A 27,592-nucleotide genomic window follows, 5' to 3' on the forward strand; every position below is an offset into this window, starting at 1 on the left:
GTTTTGTGATGAGTATTGGTCTGGACCTTTTTGGTCGTGGGTATATATTGTTTGTTAATGGTTGCTGTTTTGATTTCAAGGTGTATATAGAATGACAGCAATGAGAAATACAACTCTAACGACTTTATGCTATCACAGTTACAAGTAATGTATAATTTGACCATTGTTAAAAATGTCAATATATTCGACTAGACCATAGCTAGTGAGATTCAATGAAGAAACGGGGGAATTTAGCAATCTCCAAAGATGTTGTAAAGAGAGAAGTATATATAGAAAAGGATGCGCCCTACAAAAGATTAAAAGATAAATGGTAAACAAGAACAGCTGTTAAAGAATGCGACTTCAAACCCTCTCTAGAAAATAGCATTCGGCTTCAAGCCCGTCTGACGAAGACGAACACCCAAAACCAAAGTCGACCCTACAATCAACAAAACACCCGAGAAGATCTTCATCCCGGTATAAGATCCACCCGAGTGTTGCAATATAGCGCCTGCGATCGGATTGGTCGTCAGGCCACTGATAGAGGCGAACAGAAAAAGAAGTCCAGTTCTATATCCGACCTCCGCGAATGGGGAGAGTTTTACGACTAGACCAGGGGCAAGCGCAACGTACGCACCCGTGGCGAACCCAAAGAGAACGGCGAACACGATGGTTCCGGCGTTATTCGAGGCGGGTATCCATAGCGCTAGAACTAGGATGCCGGCGATGTAGGTGACAACCACGAAGATATTGTAGGAACCCATTTTGTCGGCGAAGACTCCGGCACCGAGACGACCGAACAGACTATATGATTGTGTGGTTAGTGACGCTTGAGGGGTGTACTTTTGAGATTAGCCTGAGCCTTACCTCCCTGCATTAAGAATTGCAACCAAGTACTCGGCCAAATTACGGCCCATGCCATCTGCCATTGCTGCAGTGACGAAATAATTCATAGGCACGAATATCCCAAAGGTGAGGGTGAAAAAGCCGGCTATTAGTAGCATCGTTTTTGATTCATGGAAAGGTCGCATCAAGGACTCCTTGGATAATTTCCGAGGGTTCGGTGGGAGACGCGACCGGACGGTCAGGTTGGCTACTATCAGAAGAAAGAGAATCATGAGCGCGCAAATTCTCATGGTCCATGGGAATCCAAGGATCCTAATTAGCTTGCTGATCATGATAGGGAAGATGACTCCCCCAATACTTGAGCCAGAGGATACTATACCGTATACCGCACCGCGCTTCTTGCTGAACCAGCTGGGGATGCAACTGACCGCTGTATGATATTAGACAAAATGAAAGACCGACGGGGAGCATGTGGTATATATTTATACCTGCTTGGAAAATGGCAGCTACACCAATGGCGCTACATACACCTTGCGATAGGAGTATCTGGTAGTACCTTTTCGATATAGACGTCATCATCAAACCGAAGACATGAAGAAGCGATCCGCTCAAAAGAAGATATTGAGGACCAAGTCTGTCGTAGATTTGACCTGCAATCGGGCCCTAGTTCAGAGCTCAGCATCTAGCTGCGGATGGGCTTCGGTGTAGAGAGGGCTGGCACCATGGCAAACATGAAGAATATCTGCAGCGACGGAATCCACGAGATCTTGCCGCTGGAATACTGACGGAGGAGGTTCTGTTCATAGTATGCCTGGAATTCTCCGATACCTAACATGCAGATTTGCAAGAGTCAGTGATGTAATTCTATCGTTTATGTTTGGGGTCTGGAGACGTACTGTTGATCCATCCGAAGCTGCAAAACAACACACACCACGCACCCAGGACCATGAACCACGCTATAAGACCCCCGTCGGGTGCCTCATCAGGGGCGGTCCACGTCCCACCTTTCTCGTTTCTCTCATTACCAGCACATGTCTCTGCCGACGATGAGTCTTTTCTTGTCGCGACTGTTGATATAGACCGATCTGTGGCTCTGGGGGTGGACATGATGCCTCAAAAGACAGAGAACCGGAAGATGCTGTTCAATGCAGCAGCGGCAACGGCTGGTTCTTCAACACATTGAATGGATTGCGTACAACTTTGTAGAGAAGGCGTAGGCTGTCGTCTCTTTTATATCGGCTCTTGCCCGGTTACACCAAGCCGGCACGGGGTTTGGCGAATCGCCGACGCACCGATCAAATTGAAACCCCAACACGTCGGTGTATATTATCCTGCTGTTGCTTCATAGATTTGAGAGAAGAAGAGTCGTAACCATAAACGTCGTCCAAATATTGACTCTAAACAGGTAAAGCCATGTTTCATATCGTCATATCTCGTTGGATTTATAATTCCGCTGGCTGATTAGGCAAATCATCCACTATGAAACCCTTACACAGATGCCTACGTTTATCATATATCACAATGTTACATTCGCAACTGAAAGGAAGTCTGAATATTATGGATATGAGCATGTGGAAAGAGAGGATATGTCGTTCACCCTCTTTTACTTCCCTTAGGACATTCTAGATCTGGGAAGAACGCCTCCCGAACAGCCGCTCAAAGGTCTCAAAGACTACTCCACCTCGCAGGTTCTCAACTCCTCTCTTGTAAACGACTTCAAATACCTGTCGTATTAACTTATCGTCTAAAGACATATTACCCACGCTCGCCTGTCGTTGCAACCAAATGCCAGAGCATCCTATTCGCCGTGCAAAGTCCATATACAGTATTTCATCGTTCTGTATATCGAGTTGCGAGGCCTGCGAACATCCACCCGTATCAATCCTCGTTGGGATTATGCTCGATTTGATGATATCCATATAGTTTTTAGATGCGATTCTAGAAACCTCATAATCATCTTGTCTAACTTGTACATCCCGCAGCAGGACTGCATTCTTTCGCCCTATAGATATCACGAACAGAGGGATATCATATTTACTTTCAAATATAAATGTATTGTGACCGTAAAAGTGACGACGCCCCTCGTGATAAATTTGATGGTTCACTCTCAAGAGCGCCAGTAAGCTGGTGTGTGTGCCGTTTTGGAGGAAAGTGCCTGTGACGGGTTAACTTCGCCAGTAGCGAAGGGGTCCACAATTTCGATTGTTGTATAACAAAGCACATTTTTGTAGACCATTCCGCGTATCTCTGGTTGGATATATCCTTCAAATGTTAGTAATAACTTTCATGTATCGGCTTTCCATGTTCAAGATACCGAGTGTAACAGGGCCACTCACCCAGAGGAAGACGAAGAAAGGGGAATGGACCGGAAGGCTCCCAGAGCCTGTTTGTTTCAGGGTCCCAAATATCTATACAATGGTCATATAATAGCGTGTAGGGCAAGTTACATGCATGAGCAACGTGGCATATCAATTGACCTCGGCCTCGTACGATCAACGAGCACCGTGGGCATTTGTATGACGCTTCGTTCAAGGCAATGTAAGGTTTCATGAATTTTAGGTGTTTAAAATACAAGGCATCATGGAACTGCAGGGGCCATATTCTCCACATGCACGCCAGCAAATGATCTATAAGGTTGGGTACTTCATGGTTGCAGAATAGACAAACCCGTGGCTTGTCTGGGCTATCATCTGCCCCTGGATCCTTTACTGGTCTCATGTCTGGCATATAGAAGGAAACCGCGCTGTTATCGGACATATCTTGAAGATGCGGCATATACTGTATTTCTATGAGATGAGAACTGCAATGCAGAGGAAGATGCTGACTATCGCAGAATATATAGGCAAGTAACATGCTGGCGTCACTCTTTGTGTGCTAGGGTTCCTTTATATGCATCCGATATTCTTTGTATTGTCTCATCCATCTCGGGTTTTATCCTTATTGTAAGGTGTTTCGTGTTGGGCCCTCTATCCCTTGGACATCGTCGACCCCTTCGGCGTGAAACCCAAGGTCTAGGGGAAATCGTTATGGAAACCACATGAGCTTATATATCCACGTCTGGATGACTACATGGCCTATGTAGACATCCAGACCAGCCGACATCTCTCTTGGCCAGTAACTATTGGCATTTATTAAATCTTTAAGACTACTGTAAGTTGTTTCCCTGAGTCAGAAACAGCCCAGAGAGCTAATCCTGCAGATGAGTGTTTTGGTCAAAGTTGCTTTCTTGTGTTGTTGAATTGGACAGCCGCCGGACCTGACCGACTTTCTACCTAGGCCCCCACAGTCGACTCTAGATCTCTTTCTGGTGACTTGGCTTCAATGATCAGCCGGTCTACCAAAGGACCGTGTGAGGCCTTAATTGTTCCCTTTACGAACGGGGCCATGAACATGTTGCATTCCATACTAACATCCTCTCTTAATTGAAATTCATCCTACTCATCGTTAGTTTAGCTAGGCTATACAGTCCCTGGAGATGGCTAAATACCTGGTCCTCTAGAGTCCACTTATTCTGTGTCCTTAGCCCCAAGGGAGCGTAGATGACAGTCTGTAGACCCATTGGAAGATCCTTAAAACAAGCTTTATATTTGACCTGTCCTGACAGTAGATCAAATGGCAGATAAGATGCCTTATCGGTGATCTCGTACCAGACAAGGCCACGCTCGGCCTCTGGGGCATGCTCATGAGGCTCGCATCGTTGGAGATCAATGACCAGGGGATTCATTTTGATCATCGTTACATGGTTGTGGAGTATTTCAATTACTCTTTCGGGAGCGATGGATGAAGGAAGGGGCGAGGTGCTGGTGAAGGTATTGTCTACTGTCATTAACGAAGAGAGGTAGGAAACCATGATGTTGAATATGCCATGTTCAAAGTATCGACAAACGGGCGGTGAGTCTGGGGATGGAGTGCAGCGCTTTAACGCAGGGACTCATTGGATCTCACGTGAGTTGCTAAATATAAATACGGCGACCAAATCGAGGGTCCGGAACTGGTTACGGTCCGAAACCTTAACATTTTACATCAACTTATTCAGTATCGATCTACTCTATAAAAGATACTTTGTAATATATGAAGCCATGAATAAGATATAGAGCTTATAACCACATTAAGGTGCCTATACGCTATAGTAGTAGTGCTAAGAAGATATAGAGAGGAGATTGTAAGCTAATTCGTCAGCAACACCACTAAATAGGTTAAGTGGCACGATAAAAACAAATATTCATAATCATATATTAATTGTTAATTGCACTATACCCTTTCCAATATTTAGTTGTCTACCATACCTCAGCAAGTCAGTAGATCAGCGCCAATGTTTCACTAAGTAGGAGTACAAGCGGTACCAGACAAATCAGCGATTGAATATATCTCAGGCCAAGGCTGCTGCCTAGCTGTCTTTCAACTATCAGATATCAACAAGGAGCTAGATAGTGGGGCAGTTGAATAGTGGGGTCTCGATGAAGTGTCAAGGGTTTGTTTGTATTACCCCTCCATGGCTGGTCTGACATGAGCAATCAGGGTATTTAAATCGCGTTTCTCCCTTGGAATTGCTTTCCCTCAATCAGCCCTGCTTGCATTTGATCTTTCTCTCCCAATCTACCTCATTACAAACCAAAAACCACCATGTCTTTCCATCAATCTTGCGACCTCATCCGGATCGAAGTCCGTGGCGATCATACTGTCCTCCTTGCCGCAGCTAAGAATGGTGATGGGGATGAAACAGTTCCCGCGGAGATTGTCCTTGACGAACAGATTGGCAACGGTGATGGTAAGTAATCTACATCTCGAGTAACTGTAACAACTATGGCTAATAGTTTGCTTTATTTAGGTTGGTTCGTTCGCGGGGGTGAGAATTTCACAGAAACCGCTCATGAAATCGAATTGGAGTTCCGGGAGGACGGTCCTTGGTTGACTGCATTCCTCACCGAAGTCGATGGAGAAGATAGAGAGCGTCAGGGAATTAATCTGGCTGACCATATTGGGAATGACTGTGGCCGACTTGTATGGGCTGTAAGTCATCAATCGAGTCTTTTTGATTTTGACATTTTGTATTGACCTTGCACCCTTCTGCTTGCAGTAACTGGACTGGAGCAATAATCTTGTAAGGTTCACGGCGGCAGCGGCAGCGGTAGCGGCAGCGGCGGCTTCCGCTCTTTCTGACGACTTCCCGTCTGTGTCTTGGCGCTTGCCTCAGGCAGTTTTTACCCCGCGCCTAGAGCCCGAATGGCTGCCTGATGCCTATACGGTTAGATTCTAGGGACTCAAAACCTCAAGCGATTCGTTCTGTTCCAATTCCAATATATTCTTCCTTTGGTTCCTGAACAATTCCCGATCTTGCTAGTCCTATCCATCCTGTATTCACGGGTTGTCAGAACATCCACCTCCCTTGCCATTATGCTACTATTTTCGGCTCTTGGAAGCAACCCCAGCGGGGTGTTCCCCATCGGCAACATCGTAAGATTGTAAGCCACGATTATTTTAGATCATAATAATATTAGCTGTGTATTAATCTTTGGCCACAGTGTTAGCTATCAACACATTATTAGGCCGTGATAAATGGAACCCGTCCGGTGTTCTCCCGGATGCAAGATGCTGTTTCCAGATTGTCATTGTGTTGAGAACTGGGTTTTGCAAAGAGCCCAAAATGGATATGTGCAGGCCAGATTCCCGTGTAGCGTCTAGGTCCGCAATTTCAAAAAGACTGGTTGCTGATATTCTTGAATATTATGTTGTAAGCAAACTAGAAGTTGATGTTCAACACCAGGATACGCCTAAATGAGAGATTGGAAACATATGTAGTTCTTTTGCAACTATAATGGTGAGGCAAAAGTGGACAGAACGCGTTATGTATGAAGAAGCCCAGAGCAACTTACAAAATGACATTGCTAGTGTCTGGCCAGCAGTCAGCAATTTTCTCACCGTCCTGAACAGACACAACAACTGAACCCTCTCCTCTCAACGGATCACCTTCCCACACGACAAAGTCGCCCCTGTACCTTTGTGAGTCCTCACCACCATTGGCCGTCCTCTTTGATCCAATGCCTAAGATAGCCTCGATATTGGTCGATACGAGGGCAATAGCTTCCCTGTCACTCAGCCCTGCGAACTTACCAGCCCACCGTGCCTCCTGTGCCAGACCATGGACTTTAGAGTCACTGCTTACGCCTAAGCCCAGTAGTACACCTGCATCGGTCAAGATCTTTGCTGGGCTCTCAGTTAATGGCGGTCCTGTGAGAACATCTTTCTTTTCCCAGTTAGTAGGCGCACCGCGATTACCGGTCAGAATTACGGGTATGTTTGCTTCAGCGAGGTGCTTGGCGACCTATAGGGACGAAGCATGGTTATTATTTATATGCGTAATTGGAACTATGGAACCTTACCGAGACTGCGCCATGGCCGCCATAGATAACAAGCTTGACTGAAGGGAAATCACGCTTAATCAGAACCAACTGAGAAATGTCATCCTGAACAAGAGAGTTAGATATGCTTTATTATGTTTCAGTTTAGTGAGGGGAAGTAGCAAGTACCTCGTTATATGCTCGAACGACTACGGGGATTGAGCCATTGGCAGCCTGCACATATATGCTGGTACTTCCTTGTCCACTTTCCTGACCCGCCTGTAGTATTTGGCGCACACGCTCAACCCCAGACGCTACAGTTTGTGTGTCATCACCTGAAGTATTAATTAGCCATTCATGGTACGCCAAAGGTACTAGGAATATGGCCCTAGATCACTCACCTTTAGCAGATTGTCCAACCGTGAGATGGAGTGCAACATCATCCTTCCAAATCCCGTTGTCCAGAATCATGGCTGTTTCACTTGTACGTATACCGACACTAACTCCCTGGATAATGCCCCCGTTAGAGCGGGGCGCAGTGATGGCCTTTGTAACACCTCCGATCCTAGCTCTGGTGAATGCCCTGCCATGGAGATGGATACCATACTTGGCAAAATGAATGCTCTTTTGTTCATCTAAAGGATCTGCACTTTTGCCACTCGATCCATCACCAGTAGACTCCTCCGATGGAATGTCTTGAATTCCGAGGTTGTTTCCGAAAGCAACGAGACCTGGCGTAATATAACCCTCGTTCAGGCTTAGTTCGGTAATGTTTTGTTCGTCTTGGTTAGTAGAGAAACAGTTGGATCTCTTATTAAGGCATACAGCTTTGCCGTCTTCAAGAAGTAGAACAATATCGCTCGTTTCTTCGAGGGAAGTCGGAGTATCGACTAGGGCCTTCTTGATGCCCGAAAAGAGTATCTTCGATCGAGAGTTATGGGCTTTCGAGCAAATTTCCTCTTTCTCGTGTTCCAAAATTGAAGGTCGAGGCGCTGGTGCATCTGGTGATTCTACAGAGCTGGAGTTGTGGATAAGCAGTTCCAGGGCGTCACTGTTGCCCAAGACAGCGCGACCATCGATGAAGACCTCAAGGGGTGTCGCCCCGACTTGTAGCGGGTGATCATCCCAGATAACCAGATCTGCATCGTATCCAGGCCGAACATATCCAATTCTGTGGTCCTGCTGCACCGACTGAGCAGGAATGGATGTAACTGCCTGCAGAGACTTGTCTTCCGAGAGCCCAAAAGAATGAGAAACAGCGGCTTGGTACCTGGAATTATTCGAGTCAAAGTCATGATTCCCTCGTTCTACTTCGCCAATGCTTACATTAGGTACTTAGCGTAGTTGTCCTCGCCAGTGTGATCCTAGAATTTTATGTTAGCTGTGACCGCCATTTCATATTTCCACATATTTGGGACATACCGATTTTAGGGCAACCTTGACCCCGTGGTCGTCCAGGATTTTGGGTCCTCTTAGATTTGCACCATATGCCTCGGCCTTGAACAGAGCATTTTCTGCAAATGTTGCAATAGTAATGTTTCTGGAATAGGTCAGCTTGAACATTATGATGCCCGGGCTGTCAAACTAACTCCTCGAGGTTCTTCAAAAGCTCTGGAACCTGCCATGCCTCCAGTGCGTGATGGAAAGCCTGTGGATGAACCCCAAACTCATGGAGCACAGAGAGCATGCGCTCAAAATCCTCTGGCTCATAGCAATGTACATTCACATTAAGCTCGCCTCTGATAAGCGCAACTAAAGTTTCAAGTTCGAAAGAGTCCGGCCGCTTTCCATGGTTCCTGATGAAAGTTTTAACGTGATGTGTTTTAGCGAAGCTGGTCTCCTCGACATCAAATGCCACTCGGCACCAGGCAGACTGCCGTTCATGTAAGTCTCGTGCCTCCTCCAACTGTTTACGCAAAAGCCAGGTAAGACCAAGCCTGGTGTTCCCGTACACTCTCTTCGGGTTCTCACCACAGGCCATTTTGAGGTATCGCTGCCGATTATTTTCGGGAAGACCGTATTCCAAGAGTAACTCCTCCACCACGGGCTCCCCGGCTGCTCCAGATAATGGTAGGTTCTTAACCATGTATGCCTCGCCACCGACAATATTTGCGGAACCAGGTAGAACGAGTGACGAAGTAACGCCGCCAGAGGCAATGATTTTAATGGTAGGATCGTGTGGCTTGAAACCATCTATGGCGCGCACGAAGGGAGTGATGGGACCCAGCAGCGGCCGCTCATTGACATCATCGGTAGCTGGAAGCTGGGGGAATGGAAGCAATAAATGGTGGGAATGCATGTCCACCAGCCCAGGGGTGATGAATCTCCCGTGTACGTTGATAATATGAGTACCCTCGGGAATAGGATGGTCCAAGTGAGTGGGAGACACAGATCGGATCACCCCAGACGAAAAATGAATATTAAATGTCCCATTGCGAGTCAACTCTCCGTCAAAGAGAGTGGCATTCTGGATAACAATGTCTCCTTTATGACCGGAGACTGGATTCCACCGGTGATTCACCCTGCTTTCCGAGGTGGCTTTATTATGACTTTGGCTCCGACTCCGAGCTTCATAACATTTGTTCATACCTTCATTAAACAGATCTGACTCGGTTGAGTACCGCGGATAAGGAACGATATTGACGCTTGATTCCCGTTGAATCAGGATCACAAGCGCTGCGATAAGGAGAAGGGGCCAAAGGAGTCGCCGCCATCGTCGCAAGCGGCGGAGTCTTGACCGCTGTACATATTCCTGGTGGTTTAACTCTGTGGCAAGAAGAGCACCCTTGGTAGTCATTATCTTGGTTTGTGTTGTGGAAGATCTAGTGATATGGGTAAAGGCGATCGTGCTTCAGGCCCAGCTCGCTCCTATGATACTTAGCTGCCACATGTAACCCTCTCGTATGATAGAGCAAACGAACAGTCTCTAGTGGCACTCTACGTTTCCCTGAAAAAAGGAAAAAGGGTTTACAGGGTACTTAAGCAAGGATTTCTCCCCGGCCGCTTATCTTTGCGTGACTGTGGGTCGGAAGTGCGTCAGTCGGCGGATTTCCGGTCGACCTGCATGAGGCCGGCGGGCCACTTCATGGTTTCAAAACACAAGAAATAGATAAATACTATAAAGAGTGAGTATGTCCAATCCTAGAGCGATGTCAGTGTTCCTGGAGATACTTGAAAGACATTTAAGAGGTAAGACCGTACTGCATTGTATTTTGTGCTTAACTAGCGTGGTCAGGATGCAATCGATGGGATATCAACGTGCTATATGGTATTCGTTGTAGAAGTGTCTTGTACTGTTATGTATTGTCATATCATACAATCGGGAACTGGCGGTGGTTTTCTCCAGCTTCACCTTCGAAATCCGTCCCGGGATATGCTTGAATTCATAGGTAGTACACAATAGACAAAACATATTATATATAGCTTGTCTATGAGACTAAGAGGAGCTATATGTTCACCATAGGTATAAATCACTAGCATTTCGTTCCCAATGAGTAGTTGCAGTGGTCATTACGGGTGGCTGTTGGTTCCTTGTGCGTAAATCCGTTCCCTTATACACCAATCACATCTTCATGTGAATCAACTTTTTGTACCCAAAAAAGGCATGATCACAAACAGTTCAGTTACCTTCCGGTTCTGAAGATCTCAGTGTAGTATATCACCAAGTTCAGCAAACGACTGATAACCGAGATTATCCGACCAGAGCCACAGTTGGCTGGCATCAGCAAGGCCGGACTCAACTAATGAGGAAATGTTCCCATCCCAGGAGAATCCAGCAGTGGAGTCCAAAGCTGGCATGATATGGTCCAGCGCTCCTGCATCTTGCCATGCGGAAGCAGAAGTGTCGGAAGTGGGAACTGCCATTTGGTTCGGTGGCTGTTGTGTATGATTGGCAAACACTGCGTAGCCTTGTCAATATTGTCCCATAATCTCATACACATCACATCAGGAGCCTTACCTTCCTGAAGAGGCGTAAGGGATGCTTGGGTAGTCGTATTCGCACCACCAGAGTTTTCGTTCATATTAGTCTGGCTTTGACTGATACCGGTATATTCATTATCGGCGACGCGCTTTGCGCGACCTTTCGGTTGTGATATAGACGCCGGAATCGGGCCACCAAGAATTGTTCGTTGTTCGGCCTGCATGACGACATTGACCAAATCTTCGAGGATCCTGACGCTTTGGAGCGATAGAACATGCTGATTCGAGACGCTTTCCTTTTGTAGCCGGATGATTTGCATGATGCCTGCTTTTGCCTTCTGGCTCGTAATGGACAGTGGTTCCATGAGGGAGAGTGCGCAGAGGACGACACCAGATGTAAACAGGCATATCCCAATATGCATCACAGCGTGTGTCCTACGAGAGGCCTGCAGAAGATGAGAATATCGGTACAGTTCCGAGGTTCGTAGTGCAGACTCCAGCAGCTGTTGACGAGAGAAGGCGGTGCTTTCGGTTTCGACTACCCTTCCGGCTAAGCCAACTTCATGGCCAATGTCTCCAAATGCAACACTCCGATGAAGGATGATGCGAAGATTATCGTAGGTAAGCTGAAGAGCAAGCGCTGCCAGCTGTATTAAAGGTGCATCTCCCGAGCTACCGGATTCCCCGTATTTTTCCAGGCGCAGGCTATCGGGCAACTCTCTCTCCCATGCGACTAGCTGACCATGAATAGCTCTGACTGTTTCGAGCCGATTGGACTGAAGTCGTCTCCCTAGGAAGGGTCCCATGATGCGATAGAGTCTAAATTTCCATTGATGATATGTTAGGAGAGGGCCCTGCCGAGGACTTATTTCCCCCACGTCCGTTACCATACCAATTTTACAATCAGAATCGTCTATACTACATGGCCGCCCAAAGGCCACAGCTGCATACCTGGAAATGATACGATGAAGTCAGAAAGAAAGCACGACAGATGAGCACTGCTACAGGTAACGTACTTGTCAAACACTTCCAAGGCCCACCACGACCGTCTTCTCGACTCCCGCGCGACTTCAGAAAGATTATGCCACATTGCTTCACGATGCAATCCAATGACCTGTGCAATTTTAATGCCACTGCCTAAGACACCCATACCAACCGTCGGACGACCGTTGAATAGGTGGAAGCTTCCCAGGAGAACGCAAACCTGCACAGCTTCTACATTCGGACATCCAATGATTTGCAAGAATCTGTATTCTATCTGGGTGAGAAGCGTCTCGGACAGAACTGATAGGTTCCGATGATGCTCATCGAGAGGCTCACGAAGTGACGAATAGTGAGCGCCGAGAGCGAGAACCAGCATCAGAAGCCAGAGAAAGTTATTATCGGGTCCAGCAACATACGCTGAAGTAATGAGACTCGCGTATCGCTGTCGAAAGCTCCCTTCGTGGAATACCTGACCGAATGACATCAGACCAGTGGGACACGTGGTAAAGAGGACAGCTAACAATATCACAAGAACGGAACATACCATCATAAACCAATCCACGGAGTCGAAAAACTGGGTAACGAGTTCATCCAGGATTTGCAGTGGAGGTAGCTGGATACCAATTCCATCTCTCCATGGTATCGGACTGGAGAGGAGCGGGCTGTATGTCTTCTTGCCGCCGGGCAAGGCGGAGGTATCGTACCCCAGTGTTTGATGTTGTTCATCGCGCAGAAACATCTATAGTCGTCATAATGTAACGTTAGTCATCTAGTTACGGGATTATAGCAAGTCCTTCGAGGCGGTCTCTTACCCGGGTACTCAGGTCGACAATATTCAGCTCCGGGAGAACTGCAGTTTGTCGATCGTTCGGACGAACGGGAGCATTTTGTCGTTCACCAGGAGCTCTCCTTTGCTCTACTGGTGCAGCGATTGGACTCGTCGGAGATGCTCGAGCCACAAGCTCCCCGCGCGGGACACATGTTGCGCCGGCTCGGAGACATAACTGGCACGGACGCTGTTGATCACACTGCCAGTAGTATAACCATATTCAGCCTCGATCTACGGAAAATGAGTACTAATCGATCGAGGGAACGCCACATACCCCTAGTTTTCGTTTTCGACATCTCTCACAGGCGGATGAAACTTTCTGGCGCTTTCTGGCCGGGTCCATCGTTCTGAACGCAGGTCGAGTCCGCGTCAAGGGAGGAGATCATTGGGTGTTGGTTCATCTCCGACGGAGTTGGATAAGCTTAAGTGGAGATCAGGGGTGCCCTCCGACGGACTTACATAAGCGCTCCAGAGCAATCGGGATGACATCACCATTTGCCGAAAGCTTATACTTACTTTCTTCAATCATACTTAAACTCTTGCATTTTCCGGCTTAATTGGCAGTGTATATTCAGCATTCCCTGTGATAAAATCGTGTTTACAAGTATTTCGCACATCCCATAACATTATAACTTCTATACCCTCCAAAATGGCACCCCCACGCAAGGCCTTGATTGCTATCACTTCCGCTCATGCGCCGCTCTACCCAGACGGCAAGGAGACAGGTAGGATCTGAGTCGGCCTAGTTCTAGAAAGACACTCATAAGGATACTTAGGTCTATTCATCACTGAGGCCCTTCATCCATTCAATGTCTTCAAAAAAGCAGGCTTCGAGGTCGACCTCGTCTCCGAGACTGGTACTTACCAACCGGATTGGTTGTCTCAGCAGAAAGACTGGCTTCCAGACGAGGATCGTGCCGTCTGGGAAGATCACTCGAGTGAATTCCGTTCCAAGCTTGATAAATTGCTGAAGCCAAGCGACATCAAAGCGGATAACGTGCGTGCAAACTTTCGAAAACGAGAACCCTATGTCTGACACTAACCGATAATAGTACGGCCTTTTCTTCGCTTCCGCTGGCCATGCGTCGCTGATTGATTACCCTGATGCCAAGGGTCTGCAGTCAATTGCTGCTAAGGTGTATACTGACGGTGGCATTGTATCTGCTGTGTATGGAGTTCCTTCTATTACCCCCTCAAATGACGGTGACACTATACTAATTACATCCCACAGTTGCCATGGAGGAGCCATCTTCCCCGGCATTATTGACCCCTCCACCGGAAAGTCTGTCATTTCCGGTCGCAAGGTAACTGGCTTCACCACCCGTGGTGAAGAGGAAGAAGGTGTCCTGGACACCATTAAGAGCTGGAAAAGACCTACCATTGAGGCTTCTGCAGCTGACTCTGGAGCAACCTGTAAGTCCCCTTCACTAAAATATAGTACATGTCTGATCTTTTCAAGATGTCTCTCCCGCTGGACCTTGGGATGCTTTCACCATCACGGACGGACCTATTGTCACCGGTGCGAACCCTGCCAGTGCTCATGTTACTGCTGAGGCTGCGGTCAAGGCTTTTGATGCGCTTTAATTGCTTTCCTATAAATGACGTTGAACATGAGAAACCTAATCGTTTCGACATGAATAATGCCACTGCACTTTCTTACTATGTTGTGATTCATGCACCAGAATGTTAATCGTATAATAAGAGCTACTTTTTGAATGAAGGACAGTTTATATGCAAGCTTCTAGTCTAGTCAGCTAACACGACGATTCTCCTATCCATATCGTGCATTGGTAGCCTCATCATCAAACCACACAGGGGCAACCCCATAGTTAATAAGCGTGCTTTTGACCTTGGTATAACTCTCATACGCCTCCAGGCCATTTTCTTTCCCAATTCCACTCTCCTTGAACCCACCCCACGGCGACGACGGATCATTCAGATGATGACCATTAATCCACACAATGCCCGCATCAATCTTCTCCGCAACGCGATGCGCCTGATTAAAGTCATTTGTCCAAACCGAGGCCCCAAGCGCAAACGGCGTACTATTCGCAATAGAAACAATCTCCTCCTCAGATTCACACTCAATCAGCGCAATAACCGGTCCAAACACCTCATTACACGCGATATGCGAATCCGCTCTAACTTCAATAATCGTAGGTTCAAAGAAGAACCCCTTCCCATCTGGTCCCGTCGTCGAACGCCCACCACAAAGCACATTCCCACCCTCCTGCACCGCACGATCCACAAAAGCAGCACATCTCTCCACCGCCGCCTTCGAGATAACCGTCCCAATCTGCGTCCGTCCATCCATCGGATCTCCTACCCTCAACCCCCTAACCCTCTTCTCCAATAACTCTCGAAACGCCCCATAAATGTCTCGATGAACCAACAATCGACTCCCAGTCACACACGTCTGTCCACTAGCAATAAACCCCGCGAACAACGCTGCCTGAACCGCCCTCTCAACCTCCAAACTCGGAAACAGACAAACAGGCGCCTTACCACCCAACTCCGCCGTAACGGGGACCATATTCCGTGCTGCAACGGGCGCGACGGCCCGATATGTCCCCAATCCCCCTGTAAGATCGATCTTAGCTAACAGCGGCGACTCGCAGAGGAACTTTCCCGTCTCGAACCCATGTCCGGACATAATTTGCAGGACGCCGTCAGGTAACCCTGCCTCTTGAAAGAGGGGACCCAGTTTCAAGACGGATAAGGGTGCAAGCTCGCTCGGTTTTACAATCACAACGTTTCCGGCTGCCAGGGCTGCGGCGATTTTCTTCGTCGCGATTAGCAATGGATGATTGTACGGCGTGATCTGCGCGACGACACCGAGTGGGAGACGGGTGAGGGTGTTCACGACGGGGCCCTTGAAGGGTGTTACTCGGCCTTCGTGAACGCGGGCCAGCGAGGCGAAGTATTCGAGCCATTCAGGGACGCGAAATAATTGGGTTTGCATCTCGCGGATGGGACGGCCGGTTTGGCGGGTTTCGAGCTCGATGAATTCGGGTAGACGCGTGCGAAGAAGTCGGGCGGCGGTGGAGAGGACTGTGAAGCGGTCTGAGGGCTCGGTTTTGGACCATGGTCCTTTGTGGAAGGTTTGGACTGAGTCTGCGACGATGGTGGTGACTGTTTCTTGGGGTGTGGAGTCGATTGTCGCGATGGGTGTTTCGGTCGCGGGGTTGAGGACTGTGATTACTTGGGTGGTTGCCGTTGTGTAGGCGCCGTTGATCCAGTTTGATACATGAGGGATGGGGGCTGACATGGTGGATTATGCTCTATAGAGGTCTGAAAGTAAGATATCTCTGTAGGAATGACAATGAGGGCGTGACGGTGTATTTGTAGTCAGGTAGTAAGAGGGGGAGATTGTTGACTGATAAGTTCTAACCCCGCATTGACAATGTGACGCTGTCCTTATCTGCCAGGAACTAACTTTTATATTTTACCTCGACACATTCGACTGGCATGAAGAATTCGGGATCGTCTAACAGTGGTACATGGGTTATAGCTTTTGTATTACCCGTCATCGCAATTGAGGATTATGGAACCCTTCCTACCGCAGACATGCGACCAGCAGTCACAGGAACAGGTCGATGGACTATTCCTTATCAATGGCAGGTGGAGTCCATCGGTTAAATCCAACCCCACTGTGGGTCTTGTAACGTGTGAGGACCTGCGATAACTATAGCGCAAGATGTTTTGCAAATAATTAACCCTTCAGTGATTAAGCAATAGTTTGCAATTTGTTCAAGGAACCCTAGCAATTGTTTTAGTCAACCCTTGCTCAGCCTGCCGACTATTTGCTAAAATGGACTAGAATAAGAAGAACTCAAAAATAATGCGTCTCCTGTGCGAGGTTGTGCCATTAATGAAACGCATTAATCAGCCTATTTCTTCTGAGGCTTTTCAAAGAGACTAAGGTGCATGGTCAAAGATGACAGTAGGTTGTACTGTGGCTTGTTTGTCTTATGTGACATTGTTGGAGAGGCTGCCTCCAGATTATTCTCCAGGAGACCATTTTCAAAGAATGTGACCCTGTGTGGTGAATGCAATCAATATGTAGTGAATGTAGTAAAACTTAGGATTCTGCAGAGTTTCAGCAGACATATCCCCCTTGGTAGCTGGAAAACAAGGATCTCTTCCCCATTCATGCAAACAACAGATATATTGCGCCTGTGAAGAGGGGTTAAATGTACCTCCACTATACGAATATGCTCAATTCCCAAGGTTCATTGGTTCGATTCCGTAATACCCGGAGCCAGAGACAGCTGTTTGCAAATTGCCCCAGTTGCCCCGTCAGTTCTTCCGCTGCCAACGCGAGAGCTCTTTTACTTTGTTCGGCCCTCGAGAAGGCTTTGAATCTGGAGGCCATTGCGATACGTCACTCTCATACTGGTTAAATCGAGGAAATATCCTAGAACATATAGATTGGGATAGTCGTCCTCTGGAACCGTTGCCTTTTATTTCTGTCTTTGATAACGAGGGTGAGTGATATGACTCTCGTAGCCGTGTCTTCATATATCCAGAGAGGCTGACAATCTCGATACTCTCATAGATGATGTCTATGACCTTGCTGGACACCATTAAGACCTTAGACACTCCGGTATAATAGTCGCAAAGATCAATACCTCCAAGCTCGAACGTGCCTTTCTCCAGATCAACTTCGAGGACAGAGCAGTACAGCTACCCGTCTGGACAAACGACGAGTGTGCTACCTTTATCTCTACAGATGCACTCAGAGAGCATTTTGGAGTCCCAGAATGGATTGGCCTGCGCTCGGAATGGATTGCCTTGGACTATATTCCTGCTTCAATGATTGAACGAGCTGTCCAGGTTGTGATTCTCTGATACCTGTTGCCTACCGCGGATATTGATGACCTACAAGTCACGGGGAAAGAAATCGAGATGTATCCAAACTGTTAGAGTTGCAACCTACGGCTTGGAAAGCTTTGGGCTGTGTTAGGTGTTTTCATTTTGTTTAGAAATTACTCCTTAGACAACCCATAATACAATGAAGCCAGAGTACGAGACCTATCGAGGCATCTTTCGTTTGTAGCCGTGTCATGCATATACTAGTGTGCTCCGGATTAATAGGAATAAATAGTCTTCAAGCTATCTCTTTCAGGTAACCGATCCACTTTACCTGAGTTCAATACACTAAGCCGAGCCAAGACTAGCGCTATTGAAGGCAGAGATGGGTGGAATCAAGACTCATATATAGTCAACAGACGAGTATACAGGCATTCGAGGATATTTTAACCTATATACTCGTATATCTATAGGATCTGACATCTATCTGTCCATTCAAAAACCTTTCAAAGTTATGGACTAGTTTAATTACAAATTACCTCATCACGTATCAAGCGCGTGTGTCAGAGAATATATATCTCTAACTGACCCATTACTTCAAAAGTCGTGACATGACATGCATTCCAAAATTTTGCATACCTATTTCTTATCCCTAGCCAGCTCAGGCTGTGCAAGCATCTCCGGATCCCACCGAGGATCCTTACTCTCACCAACCGGTGCCCAGCCGAGTTGAATCTGCATCGACCAGTCAGTTACTATACTATACCCACTATTCCAAAAGTTTGAGCGAGTTACCTGCATCACCTTCTGATCCCAATCCTTCGTAAAGCTCTTCACCTTCCCATCCTCAATCTCAAAGATAGCCGCAGCGCTCCATCTTGCCTTTTTCGGTGGATCCGACCGTTCAATACCCTGATAGGGCTCCCCGGAGTGTGACCCTTCCGCCGTATATCGCAACAGCACATGGCCGTCCTTAGCCCACGCCTGATCATACCGCACAATGTGCAAGTCGTTTACAGAGGCCATTACACGCGCATGAGACTCGGCGTAGTCCATTGGGGTAGAACAGCCCGGGAATGTAGAAGGACTCCAGAACCAACTGTCGGCGGTACAGAGGTGGCGAACTGACTCGGCGCCTTTGTTTTCGGTCGGGGAGTAGGCGATTGACATGTACTCCTTTGCGACTGCAATGTTGTGCTATGAGTAGTAGGAGAGGGGTGAGTTGTTTGCGATGCGAATATTGTAGTTGATGGGGGGGATTTTAGCTTGAGTTTCAACGTACCTCTTCCTCGGGTGTTTGCTTCGTTGAAATGACGGTTGGAGGTTGGTTTTCGGATGCCATTTTTTGGACTTATTGTTGGAAGGTTATGGTAATGATTGTTGTTTTGAGGTTCGAGTGGTTTTCTGGCAGTTCTGTCGCCTGTATATAATTCTGGAATGGAGGGTGTGACGGGTGTTGTGTATAGTGTCATGATGACGGTCGGCTTATCGTTCGCTTCGGCTGCTCACCTATGTATCTCCAACACCCAGACAAACAAACATATTGCTGGGACAGGTAGCTACCAAGGTACCAGGCATGATTGTTGAAAACCGGGAGAGGATCATGGGTAGAATGCCAGGCTTTAGTCTTAACACTGATATACACATGGGAACGAATCTACAAAGTGAATAGAAAGAGCTACCACATTGCGCAGTACAATTCATATTAGCTTGTCAGCTCTACCTTAAGTCACACGTCACTCCATGTTATCGATCTATCGATTTTCTAAACTAGCATGCATGCACTGCAATTTTAGACTCCAAGAGGTGTTGACTGTGGCTTGGGTCCAATCAAAATTGCGAACACTTCCGTCATCATTTTGAGATCTTGGCAAGGTACTATGTAAGCATGGCAGTCAGTCTGTGCAAGCCTTATGTGCACAGTGCTGTGGCAGTTCAAACGTTTTCATTGCGTTGAAAAGTGGTTTCCTCTGTTCTTTGTGTTGGGAGGCCTTATGGAAGTTAAGGTGATCTGGTGAGTCCTGAACATGATAGATGTCTAGACGAAGCAGACTATATAAGATGCTGCTATAGATATGTTACTGAGATGTTCTTCAATACAAAGTAGCTTCTTTGCTTGAAATAGATTGAGATAGCAGTCATATGTCCTGTAAAATATGGAAGACATGAGGATGGAAATATTGGATCGGCCCACCATCGAATGATATGGCGATATGACAGCTAATTAGGTAGAAATAGCAAGAATGCACGTCCTCGTGGGAGGGTTGGAGCAATCAGATGATATTTCCCAATTTGTGCGATGCGATTAAATTGCCGGAATAGGAAACACGCAGCTTCGTTCTGCGGCCCGCGGGAATCCTGGGGATCCGATTGGCTGAGAAAATCAACCAGGTAAACTCCTTTAGGCAATTCTAGCATAAAGGCACCATCACCAATCAGCAGCCAGCAGTCACTTGACTGGGGAGCCCTTCGACCTACACTATTTATATATGCCTCGTCTGCTTCCTTATCTTCTTCTCTTTGACTTGTATACCATCTCGATGACCGAATGATCACGGCGGACCATCCGATTTTCCATCCTCATCACACAGAGAACCGGCCCACCGTCATCTTTGTCACTAACCTCGACGGACATGTTAACGTCCACACCCTTCGATTCATTCAGTCTCAACCATGCCTCTCAAAGCAAGCGGCGAGTCGCCTACTTTTATGATTCCGACGTGGGCAACTACGCCTACGTCTCCGGACACCCCATGAAGCCCCACCGCATGAGGATGGCTCACAGCCTGATCCTCAACTACGGACTCTACAAGAAGATGGAAATCTACGTGAGTCTTTGTAGTCCTCGTGGTGAGGCATTTTTCCGTACTTACTCTCCGGGGCGTTTTCTAGCGTGCGAAACCAGCCACGAAATATGAGATGACGCGGTTCCACTCAGATGAATATATCGACTTTTTGTTCAAAGTCACTCCCGACACAATCAGCAAGCACCTGACCGAGCAGGTGAAATACAATTTCAACGACGACAATCCCGTCTGGGATGGCCTGTCTGAATTCTGCAGCATCAGCGCGGGCGGCAGTATGGAAGCTGCCGCCCGTCTAAATAATAGAAAGTGCGATATAGCGATCAACTGGGCCGGTGGCCTTCACCATGCAAAGAAAAGCGAGGCGAATGGTTTCTGCTATGTGAATGGTGAGTGCCTCGTAATGCTTGAATTAGGTTCGTTGGTCCCGACTCATGTGGGGTAGATATTGTCTTGGGTATTCTGGAGCTATTACGATTTCATCCGCGCGTCTTGTATATCGATATTGATGTGCACCATGGCGATGGCGTCGAGGAAGCGTTTTATACGACTGATCGTGTCATGACCGTGTCCTTTCACCAGTACGGGGACTTCTTCCCGGGGACGGGCGATATCGGCGACATCGGTGTGTCAGAGGGCAAGAATCATTCTGTGAATGTACCGCTTCGCCCTGGAATGGACGATGTATCCTACAGTAGAGTGTTTCAACGAGTGATTAAAGGCGTAATGGACTGGTACCGCCCCGACGCGGTTGTGCTGCAATGTGGCGGAGATAGCCTGTCTGGCGACCGTCTCGGGAGCTTTAATCTGAGTATGCGAGGCCATGCCAACTGCGTTAACTATGTTAAGAGTTTCAACCTGCCCACGATGCTGGTGGGAGGTGGTGGCTACACGATGCGAAATGTCGCGCGTACGTGGGCATTCGAAACGGGTGTTGTGGTAGGGGAAGAGGTCGGGCCGGACCTGCCTTACGATGATTTCTACGGGGTAGGTGATCTTTGATCGACCCATTTACTTAGTATTGACATATAGCATCAGTACTATGCGCCAGATTATATCCTTGACGTCAAGCCATCGAACATGCCAAATCAAAACACCGATACATACTTAACGCAAGTGTGCACGAAGGTATTAGATAACATCAAGAAGACTATGACATTCAGCCCATCTGTCCAGATGACAGACGTCCCACGCTACCCGCTCATTCCTGCACTCGACGAAGAATTTGAAGATATTGCCGATGACGAAGACGAGGATGAAAATAAGGACGTTCGCATTTCGCCCCGTCAAGTCGACATGCTCATTGAACACGAGGGCGAGCTTAGCGATGACGAGGAAATGAGCCAGATCAGTAATCTCCTGAACGCGATCAAGAAGCGAAATCAGATTAACCATGGAGAAGTGCTTTCGACTGTCTCTACGACGGAGGCCGAAGCCGCAGCATCGAAAACATCGGATGATCCAGGAGCCGATGGGTCCGTCAACAGCCAAGACACCCCGATGACCGACGCTGAGGTAATTTTCGACGATGCTCAGGCCGTGAGCCCGTAGTTTTTTCTTGTCTGCTTTCTTTTGTGTTTTCTTTCTTTGCTGGTCCACCTATTCTGGAAGTGATCTTTGATATCCTGTTGTTAGCCATGTCGTTGTTTGCCTGGTGATTCTTTGTGCCTTCTCCCCCTGGGTTTGTTTTATCTCGTTTAATTTATCCATTTTCGTTCAGCTTGATGTGGGGATTAACAATTCTGATGTCACATTACACATAGCGCAAACCCCTTGCTTTATTCAATCACTGGATAGCCCAAGTCGGAATGTTGAGAAGAGTCGCTGCTCTAAATGATATACCGGGGCATCCCCACGGGACAGCATGTCGCCATACTCCGACATACTAAAAGTCCAACCAAAACCAATTTAATCAATTACCCCAGACAAATAGTCTATATGTAAGACGCGTAAGCAGCCTCCAATCCCGGACTGGAACCTTCGACCATAAATGAAGTCCATAATATCGTCATATTCTATCTATATTATACAGTGTCTATCAGGGTATAACAATATCACACATCGAATCCCAGCTTACTCGCGAACAAGAACACCCCTGTATCTCATCTTTCCATCTCTCAACGTCTGCATGGCATCCTCAATACCAGCCTCATTCAAAGGGAACTTCATAATCGTAGGCTCGATCTTCTTGTCAGCAGCAAACTGTAACAAGGACTTCAGACTCTTGCGGGACGCAACCAGGGAACCCTGGATGCGAATGCCCTTGACGTTCATGAAAAGAAGAGGAACGGCAGAGGGCTTGAAATCAACTGTAAGGGGATAGATCGTTCCATGGACATCCATGAGAGGAAGGAGACTGCCGTAATTAGCAACCAGACATATATCATCACAACAATTCCATAGAACTCACGATGGATAATCAACGTTCGCACTACCACAGAGCAAAAGATGCTTCAAGGGCTTGAAATCCTTCATGTCCTGCCCAGCGGAGAAGACGTGGTATTCCGAGGCTCCGAATTGCATGGCCTCTTCGCGCTTCCTCTCGGAGCTGGACAGCACAACGACGTGGCAGCCCATAGCAGCTGCCAGCTTAATGGCCAAGTGGCCCAGACCGCCGATGCCCATGATACCGACACGGTCCGTGGGCCGGACGCCGTACTCGGTCAGACAGGTCCAGACGGTAGCACCGGCGCACATCAGGGGCGCCGCGTTGGCCGAGTCATAGCCGTCTGGGATCTTGAAGACGTTGCCGGCGTTCCAGACGACACCGCGGCTGAAGGTGCCGATGTCGTGGTTGTGAGTTCCGTATTCTTTTTTGTTGACACAGTATTGATCCCAGCCTGCCAAGATATCAGTTACCCGTCAGGGAATAGAGGGTGGCGAACAAACGTACCGCTGATACAGTGATCGCAAATTCCACAGACTTCATGTGTATATCCGAATCCAACACGGTCACCGGCCTGAACGTGTGTCACGGCCTCACCAACCTGTCTCACAACGCCAACACCCTCATGACCAAGAACCTGTCCAGAGTGCAAGAAGTGCTCGTCCGTGCCACAGAGACCGGAATGTGTCGTTTCGATGTAGACATCCGTTGGGCGAAGAGGACGAGTCGTCTTATCCGCGACGATCTTGCCCTCCTTGGAGCCACGGTATACGTCAAAGGTGATGCTCATGTTGATTATGATTATCTTGGAGTAATATGACTAGGTACAGTATAGAAACCTCACTTTGACTACGGAGGGCTCTCCATTATATAAATACTCTGCTCCCGATAGATACATACCGATTGCTAAGCCGGGATATCATATAATCAGAAACAGCTCCGTGGTTCTGGGATTAGAATTTTCGTGGAATGTTCCTTTCAATTTTCAACGGAACCTCCGGTATCCACTGGCCCACATAACCCTGGATCCGCGGGAGAGTACCCTAACTCTCCGAGACGGAGCAATTCATACCACCGGAGCTGCGTCCGTTCTGTTTTCATTTCGTTGGATAGTTAGAGCTTGACTTGTGATACAAAATTCGACTGTGTGTAGCAAAGAAGGGTGATTGTCTAGTCAGGATCTGGAAATAGCCTCATCCGAGTGAGGATTACTACCAAGCACAATATCACACAACATCCCATCCCTATACAACAAGTACATAACAGTGAATCTTGAAAACAATCTCTTCTATCCAACCAAACCCACAAAGAAGATCATAAATGCCTATAAGACCCTTATTACATCATAACCCCCAACGTCAAATTCACTCGACTCGCCAAGATCTCCAACTGCTATAATTATCCTAGGCTGCTGCATATCCCAAAACTCGACTCTCGATATACTGCTTCATTCCCCGCTTACACACCTCGAGTGTTCTCGACTTTCGCAGGTGTCGAGGTCCACCTGAAAACCCGGCGCTTGTTTATCGCAGATAAAGTATGGCGAATTTGCCACAGAGACGGGACCCACATACCATACATATCCTGCAAAAGATACATGCCGAGGTTCAACCGGAAGTATGTCCCTTCTAGGGGATTAAAATGCCCTTCTTTGGGGGTTTAGCTGGTGACTGCATGTCTGTTGCCGCATGGGCAATCTGACAATGTAGGATCTACAATACTTGAACTTTTCACTTTTCAATATATTGCTCAGACTGGTGGAGATAATTATTGCTCCTGAGGGACTTGGATTATAGGACCATGATTTCGAGGCCAGAACTTCCGGCTGAGTCGAGGGTTTTCAGGGACAGTATGGTGTCTTCTCAATTTATGTGGATCGAGCGAGACTACCCTCTTCGCACGCCAAGATAAGCTTATTTGACATCGAGAGATCCGCATACCTTGGTGGAATGTGTTTGGTCACTGATCTCATTCTGGCCTTTTTTGTACACCGTCCAGTGGATAGTCAAACGTAGAGATAAATCCACTATGAAACTGCACTAGACCCTAAGGGTGTCCCTACTAGGATACTACTTGACTCCACGGAAGGCAACATCGCAAAAGAACACTGCCACTGAAGAAAAAATGTTGAGTAATCTGGAAATTACCTAAGCTAGGAAAGGCAGTGTCGAAATCAGGAACATAACGAGCTGGTGCGAACTCGGCAATAGATCGGAGGTTAAGGAGAAAGCGAAGGAGTGGGTCTTAACGGTGCAGATATCGCCATCAGGAAGGATCCACAGCTTAGCCGATGTGCCGTCTTGGCATGTTGACCATATTTTGTAGAGGATACAACTCTTATTGTTTCGAAACGCTCAAAGTGTGTCGATGATATACCACTGCCACGAGGCATGGGGCATAAATTGGAATCAAAACAACTAGTACTTTAACGCCTCAACATTTCCCGTCGATCATAGCTTTCCATTGTTATGTCTCATCCTCGTTTTGACCATCCAGTCTTGGTGAAATTCGAAGAAAAGGCTAATGGTTTGCTGTTGATGCACTCAGGTCCTACAGCCGATAAGACTGTGCTTAAACCGCGTGATGTGGCAGTCCAGCCACAGTAGAAGACAAAGACCGAGCACTTACCGATATCTTGGTAGCCTTGTCGCATCATATCTTGGCCTTTACATCGGGAAGACCAGGGTCTTATGACAAGGTCGAACACGAGACAAGTGATAAGCCCAGCCATATCAATACTGAATACTCTTATGTTAGTGTCCAAGGTTATGTCGAACTCTTCGATGCGCTATTTGGTAATTTGTCACCATCAAGTTCGTCGGCCCTTGATGAATTGCGGTATAGTAGATTGATGGTTGCCTGAAGGGGAAACTTATGATATCAATAACTATTATCCACCACTGGGTGTTGCTCAATATGAGCCACGCCTCGAAGACCTTTTGTCAGCACTGTGCAGCTATTCCCTGTCTAGTATCTTCTTGGAAATACCGGTATCTCTAGAGGAGCACGGTCCAACATATACCATTCAACGCCATTTGTGTCACCATGCATCCAGTCGGATAGTATGCAACGAATAGACAATATATCATTCAGTGGGTCTCGTGAGTGTGAATGTTTGAAAGAAGCTCATGATGTGAGGCCTGGACAAAGACAATATCTAAGCATCCTATCAGACAAAGACACACAGATGAACAACCAGCCACAAGGAACCTCCCCTGTGTCCGCGGCAACCAATTCACAGTTACGGTCCTGAACTAGGAAAACCTAGGGTTCACCTTGGTTCACCAGTAGAACACTCCGGATCCTCAATCCCACGAATATCAGAACAGGCAAACTTTCATTCTGTTTGTTTGCCATTCCTTTGTTTTCCCTCTCTCAACCTTTATTTGGGTATTCTTTCCTTCAACTTGTCACCATCTCACACCGCACACTCGACACCTACGATTATCCCCGACATCTCACGACAAACTTCACGATAAATTTAGTCAGAGACCATGGCCCCCGCAAAACTAGGCTCTAAGGCGAACTCGAGGAAGGATGGCCAACCTCGAACTCAGATGTCATGGAACAATAACAATATTAACACTGTAGGCGACAACCCGCCCTCCGTCTCCAGTCCCTCTGCTGCTGATGAAGCTGACACCATCTCCTCACGTCAGCTGTGGCAAGTCATCATGCGCACACAGCAGGTAGACCTCGATTTGAACCTGGCTGAAATCTCCGCTGCCTGGCGTAAGTACCTCCTCTCACTACCCAGCCAACACTAACACGCCTTAAAGCCACCCAACCCCGCCCAACTGTCTTTGCACTAGAGCAGCAACTTGCAGGCTTCCGTCGTCACCTCCGCACTGGAAACACTCTGGTGCTCCGCCGCGGCGACATCAACGCAGTCATGAGCGCTCAGGCAGCAGCCAGCACCACTGCCAATACCCATGCTGCTGCAACTGCGAGTGCCCACACCCACGTCTTTTCCATCAATAGTAGTGCCAGCGGCAACACTACCAGCAACGCGAGTGCTCACGCTCACTCTCATACCGGCATCATCTATGATGTTCAGGGAATGGCAGGTCCTAGCAACGCTAGTGGCCATCATGCTATGAATAGTGGTAACGCGGGTTGGTCCTCCCCTCCTCCCCTGCAGACATATAGGGCTAAGGAGTCTCAGGTGCCAGCCGCGTCCGGAGGGCCTCCCCTCGGAAGGGTTCCCGCCTCCAACCCACCAGCCAGGGCTCTGGAGCTCAGCAGGACAGTTAGTAGTCGTGTCGTGACTAGATCTTTCTGGTCCCATCCTCCTCGTATTCGTGTGTCGTACTGTGACTGTGGCAGTTTGAACTGTTTTTACTGTTACCAGAACATCATGGCCGCGCGGTAGTTCTCTGGGTGTTGTCGTTGGGGGGGGTTGGTATGGACATGTATTCATGTGTGGGGCGTTTCTATGGATTGGATGTTGTTATGGTGGCTGGAGATTTCGTTTTCTGTTAGGGTGGATGGCAGAATCTAGTAGTCACCATCATGCGTGTTTCTATGGGAAGGATGGTACCGTGATAGTTGATAGTTGATAGTCGAATTATAGCGGACGAACTTCTTTCATTAATTCCCAAACCATATCTACCACGTCTTCATTAAAAAGCCAGAAGAAACAACATTTAACATCCATAGAAAAGCCAAATCGCGTCCGCAAAGTACAAATCCC

At 47.6% G+C, this 27,592-nt stretch overlaps 11 protein-coding genes across 11 annotated transcripts; 4 read left to right on the forward strand and 7 right to left on the reverse strand.

Annotated features, from left to right (window-relative positions):
- Positions 1 to 199: 199 nt before the first annotated feature.
- Positions 200 to 1,932, reverse strand: AO090012000123 (uncharacterized protein; the record flags this gene model as incomplete). Its single annotated transcript, XM_023236332.1, has 7 exons — positions 200 to 286; positions 349 to 490; positions 613 to 783; positions 847 to 1,255; positions 1,354 to 1,488; positions 1,612 to 1,653; positions 1,722 to 1,932. 7 exons carry the CDS (start codon positions 1,930 to 1,932, stop codon positions 200 to 202), a joined length of 1,197 nt encoding a protein of 398 aa, XP_023091264.1.
- A 2,165-nt stretch (positions 1,933 to 4,097) lies between these two features.
- Positions 4,098 to 4,558, reverse strand: AO090012000124 (uncharacterized protein; the record flags this gene model as incomplete). Its single annotated transcript, XM_001727134.3, has 2 exons — positions 4,098 to 4,259; positions 4,313 to 4,558. The coding sequence occupies 2 exons, from the start codon at positions 4,556 to 4,558 to the stop codon at positions 4,098 to 4,100; spliced, it is 408 nt and encodes a 135-aa protein (XP_001727186.3).
- An 890-nt stretch (positions 4,559 to 5,448) lies between these two features.
- On the forward strand, positions 5,449 to 6,443 carry AO090012000125 (CVNH domain-containing protein; the record flags this gene model as incomplete). The annotated part of the gene is made up of 4 exons (XM_023236333.1): positions 5,449 to 5,593; positions 5,654 to 5,835; positions 6,246 to 6,287; positions 6,372 to 6,443. 4 exons carry the CDS (start codon positions 5,449 to 5,451, stop codon positions 6,441 to 6,443), a joined length of 441 nt encoding a protein of 146 aa, XP_023091265.1.
- Positions 6,444 to 6,694: 251 nt separating this feature from the next.
- Positions 6,695 to 7,798, reverse strand: AO090012000126 (uncharacterized protein; the record flags this gene model as incomplete). The annotated part of the gene is made up of 5 exons (XM_023236334.1): positions 6,695 to 7,147; positions 7,206 to 7,289; positions 7,353 to 7,498; positions 7,565 to 7,636; positions 7,771 to 7,798. The coding sequence occupies 5 exons, from the start codon at positions 7,796 to 7,798 to the stop codon at positions 6,695 to 6,697; spliced, it is 783 nt and encodes a 260-aa protein (XP_023091266.1).
- A 375-nt stretch (positions 7,799 to 8,173) lies between these two features.
- AO090012000127 (uncharacterized protein) lies at positions 8,174 to 9,960 on the reverse strand (the record flags this gene model as incomplete). Its single annotated transcript, XM_023236335.1, has 3 exons — positions 8,174 to 8,433; positions 8,586 to 8,677; positions 8,753 to 9,960. The coding sequence occupies 3 exons, from the start codon at positions 9,958 to 9,960 to the stop codon at positions 8,174 to 8,176; spliced, it is 1,560 nt and encodes a 519-aa protein (XP_023091267.1).
- An 822-nt stretch (positions 9,961 to 10,782) lies between these two features.
- Positions 10,783 to 13,240, reverse strand: AO090012000128 (Zn(II)2Cys6 transcription factor; the record flags this gene model as incomplete). The annotated part of the gene is made up of 6 exons (XM_023236336.1): positions 10,783 to 10,799; positions 10,826 to 10,903; positions 11,122 to 12,035; positions 12,101 to 12,807; positions 12,881 to 13,096; positions 13,172 to 13,240. The coding sequence occupies 6 exons, from the start codon at positions 13,238 to 13,240 to the stop codon at positions 10,783 to 10,785; spliced, it is 2,001 nt and encodes a 666-aa protein (XP_023091268.1).
- A 306-nt stretch (positions 13,241 to 13,546) lies between these two features.
- Positions 13,547 to 14,481, forward strand: AO090012000129 (uncharacterized protein; the record flags this gene model as incomplete). Its single annotated transcript, XM_023236337.1, has 4 exons — positions 13,547 to 13,622; positions 13,674 to 13,894; positions 13,950 to 14,310; positions 14,357 to 14,481. 4 exons carry the CDS (start codon positions 13,547 to 13,549, stop codon positions 14,479 to 14,481), a joined length of 783 nt encoding a protein of 260 aa, XP_023091269.1.
- Positions 14,482 to 14,668: 187 nt separating this feature from the next.
- AO090012000130 (aldehyde dehydrogenase) lies at positions 14,669 to 16,165 on the reverse strand (the record flags this gene model as incomplete). The annotated part of the gene is made up of 1 exon (XM_023236338.1): positions 14,669 to 16,165. One exon carries the CDS (start codon positions 16,163 to 16,165, stop codon positions 14,669 to 14,671), a length of 1,497 nt encoding a protein of 498 aa, XP_023091270.1.
- A 2,183-nt stretch (positions 16,166 to 18,348) lies between these two features.
- On the reverse strand, positions 18,349 to 19,287 carry AO090012000131 (uncharacterized protein; the record flags this gene model as incomplete). The annotated part of the gene is made up of 3 exons (XM_023236339.1): positions 18,349 to 18,893; positions 18,992 to 19,122; positions 19,250 to 19,287. 3 exons carry the CDS (start codon positions 19,285 to 19,287, stop codon positions 18,349 to 18,351), a joined length of 714 nt encoding a protein of 237 aa, XP_023091271.1.
- Positions 19,288 to 20,342: 1,055 nt separating this feature from the next.
- AO090012000132 (uncharacterized protein) lies at positions 20,343 to 23,386 on the forward strand (the record flags this gene model as incomplete). Its single annotated transcript, XM_023236340.1, has 5 exons — positions 20,343 to 20,537; positions 20,602 to 20,902; positions 20,959 to 21,500; positions 21,546 to 21,782; positions 23,369 to 23,386. 5 exons carry the CDS (start codon positions 20,343 to 20,345, stop codon positions 23,384 to 23,386), a joined length of 1,293 nt encoding a protein of 430 aa, XP_023091272.1.
- Positions 23,387 to 26,393: 3,007 nt separating this feature from the next.
- AO090012000133 (uncharacterized protein) lies at positions 26,394 to 27,153 on the forward strand (the record flags this gene model as incomplete). Its single annotated transcript, XM_023236341.1, has 3 exons — positions 26,394 to 26,631; positions 26,727 to 27,014; positions 27,065 to 27,153. 3 exons carry the CDS (start codon positions 26,394 to 26,396, stop codon positions 27,151 to 27,153), a joined length of 615 nt encoding a protein of 204 aa, XP_023091273.1.
- Between the last annotated feature and the right edge of the window lie 439 nt (positions 27,154 to 27,592).

This window comes from Aspergillus oryzae, chromosome 4, assembly GCF_000184455.2.
Source record: "Aspergillus oryzae RIB40 DNA, chromosome 4".
NCBI classification, from domain to species: Eukaryota; Fungi; Ascomycota; class Eurotiomycetes; order Eurotiales; family Aspergillaceae; genus Aspergillus; species Aspergillus oryzae.